The sequence below is a fragment of the Cygnus olor genome, chromosome Z (assembly GCF_009769625.2).
Source record: "Cygnus olor isolate bCygOlo1 chromosome Z, bCygOlo1.pri.v2, whole genome shotgun sequence".
In the NCBI taxonomy this organism is placed as follows: Eukaryota; Metazoa; Chordata; class Aves; order Anseriformes; family Anatidae; genus Cygnus; species Cygnus olor.
Window position 1 is genome coordinate 3,525,811 of NC_049198.1, and position 13,211 is coordinate 3,539,021.

Sequence of the window (13,211 nt, forward strand, 5' to 3'; positions counted from 1 at the left end):
TTGTGTTTTCATCTCCTATTGCTTTTCCAAATCTACCTTTCATTAAATTCTAACTGTTAAAGAGAATTTTTATCCCAATGTTACTTAGAACTGACACTAGGAATCATACGTTCCATAGTGAAGTGAAATTATTTGGAATCAGTAACAACTTAAAAAAATGTGTTAAACATTTAAACCTTCACATTGATAATAGAAAGTGGGAAGCCAATGAACTAAACTCATAACAGCAGAGCCATCCTTCCCCTGGAATTCCTGTGTGGTGCTGGCAAGCCCCAGGAAAATGTCTCAGACTTATTAGGTTGGAATTGACTTGATCCCACCCTAAATGCTTAAATAAACACACATCATCATATGTTTTTACAAAAATGCCAGTTAAACTTTGGAGCCAGGATTGACCAGGTGATTTCAATTTTAAATTTGTTAATACCTTCACACCACCTTGCTGACAGGTTTGGGACCACGGGGCTAATTCCTTTTGACCTTTCTTGGTGGGTGAATGTATTTAATTTTTTCATCATTTTCTTGCGCTGCAGTTTTCTTTTAGATGTTACAGTTAGACATTCTAATTTAGAAATGTTTTTCCTCTGCTTTGGTATTTGCCAGTTTTTTGAACTGTTCTGCACTGCATAGTGCATTATACAGTTGACCAAGCTTTGGAAAAATTACATACTTCTCATAATAAAAGGAGAAATGAGACATAATCAGAAATGTCTACAAAGTTCATCCACTGTAATGAGTATATTGTCAAAAAAGGGGAGAATATATATATATTTTTTTAATCCCCTGCATTTTTGCCCTACATTTCATACTGATGTTTTAGCTACAGGTCTAAATATATTCTCCTTGTTAATTGAAACATTATTTCAATTATCTCTGTATCAGGAATTTTTCAGTAAAAGCCCGCTGTGGATTTCTTATCTGCTGGTCCAAACTGAGACTGTACTGGTTTGACTGTTGCTTGCATCCTTTTCCCTGTAGATTTCATAAGCTGGAGAAATGGAGGAAGCCTTTCTATGATGTGCTGCAGGTCTACGAAAACGCCTCTGTGCTGCTGCCGGCTTTCTACAACACCCGCAACACGGATGTCTCGATCCGGGTCAAATACGTCCTGGATGATTTTGAATCTCAGCAAGCTGTTTACTACTTTCATCCCCAGTATCTCATCAATGTCTCTCGCTACTGGCTTGGCCAAGGGGTGCGGGCCAAGCGGATTAGCACGGGACTGATCCTGGTGACTGCTGCCCTGGAGCTCTGTGAAGAGGTCCACCTCTTTGGCTTTTGGGCCTTCCCCATGAACCCCTCAGGAATTTTTATAACTCACCACTACTATGACAATGTGAAACCTCGCCCTGGTTTTCATGCTATGCCTTCAGAAATCTTCAACTTTCTTCACATGCATAGCAAGGGGATCCTGCGGGTTCATACAGGGACCTGTAGCTGCTGTTGACAAAGACACTTCTTCGTCTGATGCAACAGTGCAACAGGAACTCAAAACCCCTGTATGGTGTAGGAGGTTTTATTACACCCTGAGATTATGCAATAATTGTTTGATACAAATTTCCTCAAGGCATTGCATCCCATAGGATCTAGGATACCAGCATCCTTCCTGCTAGCAGAGTTGGGTCCGTAACTGTGTGGGTGAAGCAGAACTCCTCTGCCCCAGGGTATGCGCTACCCTGGAAAGCAAGTCGGATAAGAAGCACATTTCCAATAGGTTTAGAGATATACAGAGCACATAAATATAGTTATCATTTCACTATGAAGAAAAGCACCAAACTTTTGAGGAGAATCGGTGGTGGAGAATTTTAGCATACTATATGACTTTACATAAGTTTCTGAGTCGAGTACCTTGGGGCATTGCCAGATTTTATTGAAAGCACTGTTCTCTGGCATTTGGGTTTTTGAAAATATTCTTTAGCATTATAGTTTTAAGGGCAATTGTATAACTTGAGGTCTTTGTTCTGTAATGTCAGAAAGTATTGGTGAAAAATAGCAGATAGATTTGATAGGAACGAACAAGGTCACTTTATGAAATTATTCAGCTGGGATAGAAGAGAATGTTAAGCTCCCATTCTCTGCAACAGGTAACTGTGTTGATCATGATGTCTAATTGTTTTAGAGCTTCTTTCTTCTTCTTTCCTGTGTCTTACATTTCTGGTCTTCTCTGTTGATAACGTTTTCTTTCTCATTGCCTGTAATGCTTTCCTTCTCGCTAACGTATGTGCAATGTGTGCACTTTCTCCTACAGTGACCATCGCAGCTTCAGTTTGAAGTCTTTACTGAAGAAATGTGATTCTTCACACTTCTGCGACCTTTTCTTGGGCTAAATGACAAGGAGATTATGCTGGTTAGATGTTCTGGGTTGATTTTTGGTTCAAATATCACAGCATTGGATAGAAAAAGCATTTCCTCTTCAATTTTATTAAAGACTTTGTGAGAGAATCTGATGTTGATCTGCTGTTGTGCAGGTTGAGTTACATATTTTCAGGTATCTGTGATAAGTACTTGCAGGACATGAAGTTAAAAGCCAGAGAAGATACTTTGTGGCTGGGAGTATGATGCTTATTTTAAAATTATGCATTTCAAGACCTCAGGTGTCTTAATGTGGCATTTATTTGTGTTGAGAATGTTACTAGGATGATAAAAGGGCTGGTGTATTCTATAAAAGGTTACCAATGTAACTCAGTTATGTCAAGCTTGATTTTCCACCTCCACAGTTAAACTGGCAAAATCCTGACTCAGAAGAAATGCCACATGCTGTCAGAGTTTATTTTGGCTGCTGAACCACGGTGTAGTAGGCTGCTGGCATATGCCCTTTGATATCGGTATAACTACGTACGCAGGATGGTGAGGTTTGCTGTTTCAGCTGTGCTGGCATAATTAAAATGAGCAGAGTTTCCTCGTGTAAGTTGTTAGTCTGAAGCACTTGGGCTGTTGTCCAGTGCCTTGTCTTGTCTTATTTAAATTACAAGGATTTGGGATTTAAAGTGCTCATCCTCTGTGAGGGATGCTTTTCTGTTTTGGGTGGGTGTTTGAATCCAAAAAGGACTTGGATTTTGATTTTGTAATGCATAAATGCACAAAGCTTCTTTTAAAAGCCTCTGCGCTGTGCTGAGAGGTCTAGAAGTTGCTCACACTATAGATAAAGTGATCTAAAAGGAACTGAAGCACGATGGTCACCATTTCAAAAGTCCCTACTGACCAGCAGTGGCTGGGATGGTATGCAAGGGTCTGTATTTCTTTTACACTAGACTCCAGAGGTCTGATTACTTTAAAAGCAAGCCATGTTCTTGGTAAAAGAGTCAGAGCTCACTTGGGAAATACCAGCCAGGAGTAGGTGAAGGGCCTGTGCTTAAGCTTTATGTATTTGTGTTGTGCTTTTGGTCTTGTTGTGCTGCGTGTTGGTGAGCACCACCTCGTATCAGATAGCTGTGAGGTGTGCAGCGCGCTGAGGATGCATTTGTAGATGAAATGGTTTCCTTGATTTAATATGCAAAAGAGATCTTTGTCTTTGCTGTGTTTTGTAAATTAATGTGAAAAGGGCTTTGATAATGAAGTGCTGTAACAGAAGTGCTGTGTAGAGAGCAACGTGACCCGTAGGTTGGCCATTTTGCTGTGTATTAAGCTTTATGATAACAGGAATGATGCTGAAGCTGGTACGTAGAGCCCTTACTTCTTACTCTTCCTGAGTAAGGGTCTGGTAGTGTCTTCAGTATTGCTTTGCTGCTGCTGCTTTGCTAAGGATATGTTCTTTGGTAAAGGTTTTTCTTCGCTATGTTGATTGAAGCGAACAAAAGCATCTGAAAGGAGTCTGATCTGTTGAAAGAGACACTTCAAAAAGAAGGGAAGGCACTTGAGAAGCATTGGTATGTTGGAAAATAGCGGTGCAAATCCCTGATTAGTTGCAAAAATCTTTTTGGACTTTTTGGATAGACAAAAGGATAAGCAAAACTGTAATTATGGCTATCCTGTAATTACAGGGACACAGACATTTCCTTTCCTTTGTTTGCTTCATATAAATGAGCAATGTAAATTCACCTAGGCGATACTGTAATAAGTGCAGTTTTACTGTGTTTAGATTTTGATGGGTTACAAGTCTATAACTACTATATTTTTTTAATGATGTTAAAAATGTCTGTGCAGGATACTTGCACATGTGCACCAAAGGCCCAATCCTGCAACATTTATCTGAAAAGAGCTCCCATTCAAGTGGATGGGTATTTTATTTGTGTAGGGACTGCAGAAACAGGCCCAGACGTGCCTGTGACGGTGTACATAGGTGTATAATTAGATGTAGGGAGCGATTAGCAAGCCAGAAAGATACTTAAAGAAATATCTATAAAATATGAAGTGCATGTTGCGGCGTGTTTACTTTCTGATTCGCTTTTCAGGTGTTGCTCGAAAACTGGTTGAAAAATGACGGCATTTTTGTCAGAAATGCCGTATGCGGAAGCTTTCAGGTTTTTCTTGGCTTCCTTGCCTCACAGTGGGCACTGCAAGCTCAGATCCCTGCTGTCCTGTGTGCAGGAGCGAGGGCTGAGGATGGAAATAGTACCCGGGAGGTTTCAGCTGTGCAGAGATTGCTTCTTGTGCAATGTCACCGTGGGGTGGCTGATCCGGCACTGACCAGCCTGAGCTTCTGCCCATCCTGCTGAAATGGACGACGAGAAGGGCTGTTGCAGAAAGAAGGAAGAACCCTCCTTATTTTTTGCCATTAGTAGTTTTTTTTGTTTGTCTGTTTTTGTTTTTTGATGTCAGTAATTTAACTGAGTTTGAGGCTATTTTGTTTCCTTCCTCCCATATGGTCAAAACTCCAAATGTTCAATCTTAACCTTTTTTTCCAAAGAACCTGTTCAAAAGCCTGTGCTCTTAGTCATATGGTCTGAGTTTTTGGGTAGACCAGTGTGGAGCCAGGAGTTGGACTCGATGATCCTTATAGGAATCAATCCCCTGATGCAAAAATCTGATCTGTCCAAGAAGAAACGCTGTCATCTCCCTGGTACCTCATCCTGAGCTCAGGCTGTAATCCCGGCTCTGTTGAGAATATGAGATCTGAGACAGGGAGAGAAAAAATTACAATATTATGGTTTAATCACTGACTCCTGGTAGTATTTATGAGAATCTCTTAAGAAGCTCCTGAGATCTTCATACACTGGCAATGCAAATTCAGTCAGAAAAACATAGCTAGGCCTGCTTCTCCTTGATTGTCAGGTCGGCGGAGGAGGCTTATGAATCCGCCAGTGCTTTCATCAGAGGGAAGGAAGTATTTAGTCAAAGTAGTTCAGCTGCTTGCTTTTGATTTATGGAATCCAACTTTGCTGTCGGACAGAACAGATTAAATAGTGGTAGCTCCATTATAATATTTTAGCATATTTTCTGTGATTGCAATGGAGTTTTCAAAGCTAGTTCAGGAATTGCAAAAGGGGAGCAATGCCCTGGTGTCTTCTTCTGCTGGGACCTCTGGGAGGAGAGCCACCATGGTGAGTAGGTCCGTGACCACCTGGAAAAACCACATAAAGGGAATTTGGGAGATTGCAACCACAGCTCTGGTCCGAGCCTTTAGTGCTGTGGGGTAACACCACAGAGGTGACACATGGAGCTTCAAAGCTTGCGATGGCAAGGAGCAGCAACCCCAGTCCCCAGGAAAAAATATCCCTGTGCAGGCTCGAAATTGGCAAGAAATTGAAGGTGGTGTTCACTCCAGATGGCTGGATGTGGTGGACGGAGGGGAGCAGCTCTAGGAACAGTTGGCTCTGTGGGGTTTGGTGAATCAGTAGAAGGCCTGAGGCCTGAGGCACTCGTGGTGACATAGCTTCGTGGGCAGGCTGCCCCTGCTTGGCTTGACGTGGCAGGAGGGAGCAAGCTCTGGTTAGCACGCGAGGCAAGATGGGGAGGATAAAAGATGTGAAATGAGAGGGAATCTGTCCTTTTAAATTGAGGCCTAGTGGCTTGTCAGCAAGGCTGTAATTTTACGAGCTTGGGAAGTGAAAATGGAAAGCTTGGGAATGATCCTTCCCCCTGTCTGGTTTGTATCTCAGCATGCAGAGAACTTCGAGGCTTTTACACATACGTTGAGAAGGAAATGTTGACAATATTTAGCAATCCCTAGGGGCCAAATTCCCTGGGAAATTCTGGAGTGAGATGAGGTTTCAGGAATAAAGGAGGCAGTATTTATTCTTAAGGCCTTTTCCGAAATCCAGTGAAATCTATGGAAAGTTCAGTGTACTTCAGAGAAAGCCTCCAAAATGGACCCCGGTCGTGGGCAGGAAGAGCAGCCTCTAGTTTCTTACTTGTTTAAGAATACATTTTTTAATATATTGTAGATACGGTGCAGTAGCAATACTGTGTTTTTAATGGTGTGTGTCAAGAACAAACTTATCTGGAAGCAGAAATGTTGTGACTATCACTCTCCCTTCCAGATTTCTGCACTTTCCATCTTTTCAAACTCATCTATGCAAAGCATTTCATCTTGGTAGTGTAAGTCACTGTGTGAGGCCACAGCGAACCCCCCGTACCCAGCTGTGTGTGTGTGAATCACATGCCTCAAGAGAAGAGGTTTTTTTTCAGCTTGCTTGGAAATACCAGCATGGAATTTGTCAGCGATGTGAACGCCGTGAAGGCAGGATTCAGCCCGTTCCCTGTGAGGCCGTCACTGTTTGCATTTGGCTTCACTAGGAAAGCATCGGGTCCAAAGCTTGTAAGGCAAGCCAATAACCTGCATCTCCAAAAACCCACCCTCCCAGACTATAATCATTTTATGTCTTAATGTCATCCCGTCTAGTGTGGGTGAGGCTTCTGGACGTCGCCGTGTTGTCTGCATGGGATCCTAAACCAACAAGCAATTGTACGTAAGTGCTTTTTCAACAAACCTTAGGGGAAACCCGAACGTACGCTAAGTGGGGGAGCCTGAGTCCCAGGCCTGAGCACCTGCAGCGCTCCCCAAAGCCCTCAGCATGAGAAACATCAGAAATGTGGGACTGGGCCACGGTGGGAAGCTTCAAGAAAGACAGGGCTGCCTCACCGCTTCAAGGACTGAAAGCTGTAAATATGTTACTGACGTGTCTGACTTTCTCTTTAGAAGCCATAAATGTTCTTGGTGTTTGATCTTTGGGTGAGTTGATGTATGTTTTTAACTGTACTAATCACTGTAAAATGTGTTAGCATGTAAAATGGTGACAAATTAAGCCAGCAAAATCAGAAACTGTGTTGGCTAGCTCTTGAAACGTCTGTTTTACCTGGAGCTGTCTGCAGTGGGATGGGCCAAGACACTGAAATGTCTCTGTTGCTCCCTATAGCTTGTGCTGTATGCCCCCCATTTTCACCTGGTGGAAAACAAATACTTTGGAAATGCTGGAGCAAAACTGTGTCTTTGTGCAAAGAGAGCTTGGGCTAGTACAAAAATAAAACTTGTTCCGTGATTGTTATTTTGGTAAGGCACTGACGGCAGGGGCGGACAAATCCAAGAGGAGTCATGGTAATTTCATGCTGATGTTAATGCCATCGTGTCCATTGAGTCACCTTTCTTTTTTCCATCCTCGACCCTGTAATTCTTGCTTACTGTTTCTGTAGCTGTATTATGGTTGTAATAGAAAGCCTATCAATTGATGTAAGCCATAACTAAAGCAGTAATCAGGGTATCTTTTTTTTTTGGTCTGTGTCACTGTGTTTGAAAGATGATTTAATTCTATTGAATAAACCACTTTAACAGTTTTATGGGAAAGACAATCTTTGTGTCACTTTTCGTGCCTTCAGACTCGTATTTTCTGCTGTTCTGTGTCTCTGAACAGGGAGAGCTGGAAGCTCAGCTGGGAGAAATTGGTTCGTATAACTGGGGAACACCACTGCTGAGTTATATGGTGATATAACATCATGTACGTATACAGACACATAAAAGTAAATGCAGGGTTATACGATGATATAAATTGAGAATTTGGTATTTTGATCACTTGATATTCGATGTTGGATACTGGATTGTAGCCTACAATACATATGGACACAGTAAGGTGATTTATTACAAGGAGTAGCGATCTGTACGGAGACAAGCTGTGAAAAGCCTCTGCAACCCATTGGGTTTGCCTGCTTAACACCTTCCTGACAGCTCTGTCTTTTACTGTCCTTACCTGCACGTGACGAGCAAACCCGTCTCCCTTGACGCTGAGCGACCTTATGCAGCCACAGCCTTACAAGCTTCTACTTCCATCAACACTCTAAACATCAGGAGAATTAAAACTCAGTTGTAAAAATATTTGTGGGAATACAGAATAGTAGACCGAACAACCATATTTTTTTGCAATTGGATATTTTCCTGTGGATCTTTATTGTTTCAGGTCATAAACTGAAATAAAAGTGGGTGATAGAAATAAGCTGAGCTTGATAATAGCACTCTGCTACGGAAAATGTACATTCCTTGGAAGATGCAGAGCTGTGGTGAATACTGGAGAAATCAGTTCTCATTCCTGCTGACATTAAACCCGATGGATGCACTTCCTTCCCACAGCTGCTTGTGATTATTGTCAGTGATTATTCAATCAAGAAGAGGAAACATGTGGAGAGGGAAAAATGAATAGACAAATTGACACTGTATGATATAATTGGCGTATATCACGTTGCAAATTGCTCAGCTAAGCAAGCAATCAAGGAATGGTTCATTTCCTCAAGATCGCAGCATCCGTCATTTTCCATAGTGGCATTTGCAGCCTTTCCTCTGAGAGAGGATAAATAAAAGGCCACAGTGAATTAGAGAGATGTTTCACCACAGCCAGTTTCTGACAGTGCCCAGCAGTGGATTCTTGAGGAAAGAGCAGAAGAAATAAGGAAAAGCAATAAACGGCCCTTCTGCGGCTGTTCCCTCAAACTGCAATTGCCAGTTTGTATTTTTGGCCTCGGCAGTGCTGTGTGGTACTGAGTGTCAGATTTTAGTTCCATGCTAGTTTTAAAAAAAGAGTCCTGTTGCTTTTGGGAGCTGCTGCTTCCTCGCTCCTGAGGGTGCCCAGCAAGATGCCTTCACGTTGTGGGGCCTGCTGGGAGGAGCCAACACAGATCCTAACCTCCCTTCTTGCACCACAGGCAGCACCTCCTGAAATAACATCTTTTCATGAATCTTTATTTATCTTTTTTTGGTTGGTTGGTTGGTTGGTTGGTTGGCTTTGCCCACCAGCTCTACAGCTGTGATGACCAGGATCTATTGCTGGCTGGTGAGGTGCTTGCAGCACTCTAGGTTTTGGTGGTCATCTCCCAATGGTATGGATAGAGAAGTAAACCATTTAAATCCACAAAGGAGCTGTTGTCCATCACAGAGAGGGAAGATCTTTAAGTGCCTATAACTACTGCAGTGAACAACAATATGAATTTTAAAAAGAGCAAGTGCTGGATTCTGCAGCTGGGAAGGGGCAACCCTGGCTGTACTTACAGATTGGGGGACTAGAGGCTGGAGAGCAGCCCCGCAGAAAGGGATCTGGGGGTTGTGGTTGACAGCAAACTGAACGTGAGCCAGCAGCGTGCCCTGGCAGCCAGGAGGGCCAACCTGGGGTGCATCAGACACAGCATTGCTAGCCAGTCAAGGGAAGAGATTGTCCCACTCAAATCCACTATTCACAGGGCATCTTTTTTATTTATTTTTTGCAAAAAAGAGAGAGTACAACATCAGTTCTCTGTCTTGTCAGATGTACTGACAGCCAGCACTGTCACACTGCCAGTTTTAGCAACCTTTCCGCCTTGCCAGGCTCCAGGTAAGTATTTGGGAAAAGAAGCCACCCTTTCCCCAGGTGAGGCAGGAGCACTTCTCAGCAGTGTTTCCATCTCCCTGCCTGCTGGCTCAGCAGCACTTGATAAAACCACGGGCTGCAGTCAGGTCAGGCAGGCAAAAGCCTTTCAGGCAGTGGAAGTTAATCTTGGGAACATTCGTGTTTCTGAGCGCATTATTTCCCTTGAGGAATGCTGAGGCGCTGAGGGAGCCTGATAATTTTGCAAATAATTTGCTTTCTTTGCTGCTCACTGCAAAAGCAATCAGGTGATAAAACAAAATACTTGATTCCCTGATGCTGTGCTCCTCGGATGTTTCTGTGGCTGTGCAGCTCACAATGATAAATATGGAACATGCATCCCGTGCATTTGAAAAGATTAGGTCATATTTTTCAGTTCCCACGTAGCTGTTTCATGAAGTAGCCTGTACTGCAAATGTTTTTGTATTTCAGAAGTGTCTCTTCAATCACATCCTTAATAAATCTCTTGGAAGCTTTGTTTCACGTGGCAACATTTTGGAAAGGTTGTGCTGCAGTGATGGATTTCAGTATCACACTGTTTGGAAAACTGACCGAGTAGGTCCTTTGAGTGATGGTGAGAATAAATCGATCACCATCAGGGATTTATTTTTCAGCCTCATGGAGCACCAGTTATGCAGGACTGCCACTATCCCTGCAGCCAGACCCTGCAACTCTGTAACTCCTAAACTGATAACAATCTTTTTAATTCTAAACTGATACTAATAGAAAAACTTCATTCCATAGCAATCTTTTGGCTGCTATGTATGGCTGGGGGGATCTCCCTGGTTCTTTCTGAAGGGAGGCAGGAGGAGGCTGCACAGACCAGACCTTTCTGTCCTTCTGCCAAGCTGCCTGCAGCTGGCAAAGCTGAAAATCCCATCTCACCTGGCAACCCTGCACCTTCCCCAGGAGGCTCCTGCTCTCGCTCAAGCTGCCTTATTTTCTAATTAAGATGCATTTTTCTAATGCATCTCTTTTTCTCCTGAGGGTTGTCCACTTGCAGGGACACGTAGGCTGTAGGGGGACAACCCACCTGCACCCCACCAGCTCACCCCAAAACCCCAGCTCTCCCAGAGCCATTTGTCATTCTTGGTTTTCATAAACTCTTAGGGATTACAGAGGGTAGCAGTAATGATATAAAAATTTATCTCACATCTAGCAGCTGCTTGTATTGTTTAAGGCCTGGAGGTGTTTCCTCTCAAATCACAAGCACTTTACACTGGTGCCTTTGGACTTTCAGTATTTCTTTATTGCCTCTTACACTCACACTATCTGGATTTGTTTGTATCATTTTATCTAATCAGTGTATTGCCTCACTCATTTGCATAAGAAATAATTAGTAAAAACTAATTGGAGAGCAGATCTTGACTCTATGTCAGCACAGGCCTCTTATTATATAAAATAAACCCGCTGGTATCACTGTATTCAGGTTGCTAGCAGAATTAAATGTTCACACATGACTGCAGGAAGAACCGTGCGTGTCGCCAAGCTAGAAACATTCACAACACATCCAAAATGGTTTTCTGAGCAGTGGAGCTGAAGAAAATTATCTTCCTCTGGATTTGTGGATCTTGGTGGACAGGTTTTTTAATTTAATTTATTTTTCTTTATACAAGAGCAGCAGTAGGCTGCACCCATGTTCTTATTCTTATTCATGTTCTTATTTCGCGCCCTGGAGGACTGACCCAGCAAAGAGATATTGCAAGTGCTCAGAGAAGTAGAAGAGTTTAAATGAGGTTTTCTGCCATGTTAGACACCAGACAGCCCACTTTGTGGCTGGGATTTCTCCCCTTGCCGAGCTCTCTGGAATAAAGAAGGCACAAGCATATGTGTGCTATCCACAGGAGCTTTGTATTTCCCTAAAAATCCCCTAACTTTTCCAGGGAGAGGCTCTCCTGGAAAGCTCTGACTTGCTGTCAGCAGTGGTTGAAATTCAGCATGGGCGTTGGGAGCAGAAGGGATGGACTGACAAAGGGACACATGGCCTTCCACAAGAAATGATGGTAACCAGCACCTCTGCCCCCTGCGTGCTCTCTTCCCAGGATGTGCCCCACTGTCCTGACATCTTTTTATCGCAGTGAGTTCACAGACTGTGCCAGGCTGATGCGAATCTGCCTGTCATGGAGAGCAGGTTGATAAAACACCCACAAAAATAATCTGGGGGCTTTGTGGCAACCTCTGCCTTCTGTGATTTCAGTTGGAAAAGTAGTGATGGTTCGCATCTTTATAATTAAGTTTTTTGGGTGAGTTTTCAGCCAGCTCATCAGAGGTGAACGTGCCCTGCGAGGTGTTCAACACAGACTGTCTTCGTGGCCCAGCTCGTTTCCATCTCCTGTGCTCAGCAATTTTGACCATCGCTACTGCAGTTTTTAAGTGAATATTGCTAAGTTTTAGCTTGAAAAATGTATTTTTATGACTAGCAAACTTTGTAGCTGCATGAGCAAGACAATTTCTGGGGAGTAATTAACCTACACCCTAACAGCTTTTTCATTTGTTAGCCTTTTGACTTTTAATTTTATACTAAAAACTAACAGGAAAAGCAAACAAAATGCATTCTCTGAGCAGTCAAAACTGGTGGCTGCATAAATCATCTTCTTCCAGAGGAAAGATAAAAGAGTGTCAGCTCATGGAGCATCTTCAAGAGTCACTAATTTTCAGGAGACTTAATTTTTCTTTTCTTTAAATGAAACAGAAATGTGAATAGCTGAAAAAAACAATTGCAAATATAGCAGTAAACCTGCAATGAGTTACCTATAGTGGAACTTTGTGCTAATGAGGCTGTATCTCTCCCATGCCCTGGACCAGATCAGATACTGATCCCTGTGCATGCACAACACTGCCTGAGATGTGGAAAAATGAGAACTGTTAAGAAAAAAGAGGTTTTGTTGTACGTTACTGAGGAGTTTGTACAGCTTGTTGATGTATCCATATATTTGCTATGAAATGTTTTTTTCCACCTTCTTTCTGCAGCCTGAATGTTGGGTGCTGGGCTGTCTGCCTGGCATCATATAATATATAATCAATTAACAATAATTTAAATATATTACAAATAGTTAATAATTATCAATTCTGTTATTTTTTTGTTATAAAAAAGTAGCAATAATGCTTAAATATTTTTACTACCCGTAAGGCATCAGTGCTACACTGCTGCATTGCAAGGTTTTAAGTAAGGTGCCTGTTCCTTTCCTCCAGAAAGCATATTGAAATTGTTTTTTAAACAGTATTTTTTTCTCTCTTGCTTTTGGTTCGTTCAGCTCATACTGCTTTTTGTTGTTGTTGTTTGAACAGAAATATGCACCTAAAATAATTTTCTATCAATATTAACATCTGTAAACATATATATGTCTTACGGTGGATGCTTCAGACAACATTAAAGTAGTTTGGCACTGCTCCCTTATTTAAACCAGCATTATTATGATAACTGTCACTGACGGGCTTAGTAAATTGTGT

General features: G+C 42.3%; 1 protein-coding gene across 4 annotated transcripts in view; it reads left to right on the plus strand.

Annotated features, from left to right (window-relative positions):
- ST8SIA5 (ST8 alpha-N-acetyl-neuraminide alpha-2,8-sialyltransferase 5) overlaps positions 1-7,719 on the plus strand; it is a 75,288-nt gene extending 67,569 nt beyond the window's left edge. For all 4 annotated transcript variants that reach the window (XM_040540606.1, XM_040540609.1, XM_040540607.1 and 1 more), the window contains one exon: positions 979-7,719. In XM_040540606.1, coding sequence (XP_040396540.1) covers positions 979-1,447 — 469 coding nt within the window. In that variant the 3' untranslated portion in view covers positions 1,448-7,719. The remainder of the gene's footprint in view (positions 1-978) is intronic.
- The last annotated feature ends 5,492 nt before the right edge of the window (positions 7,720-13,211 follow it).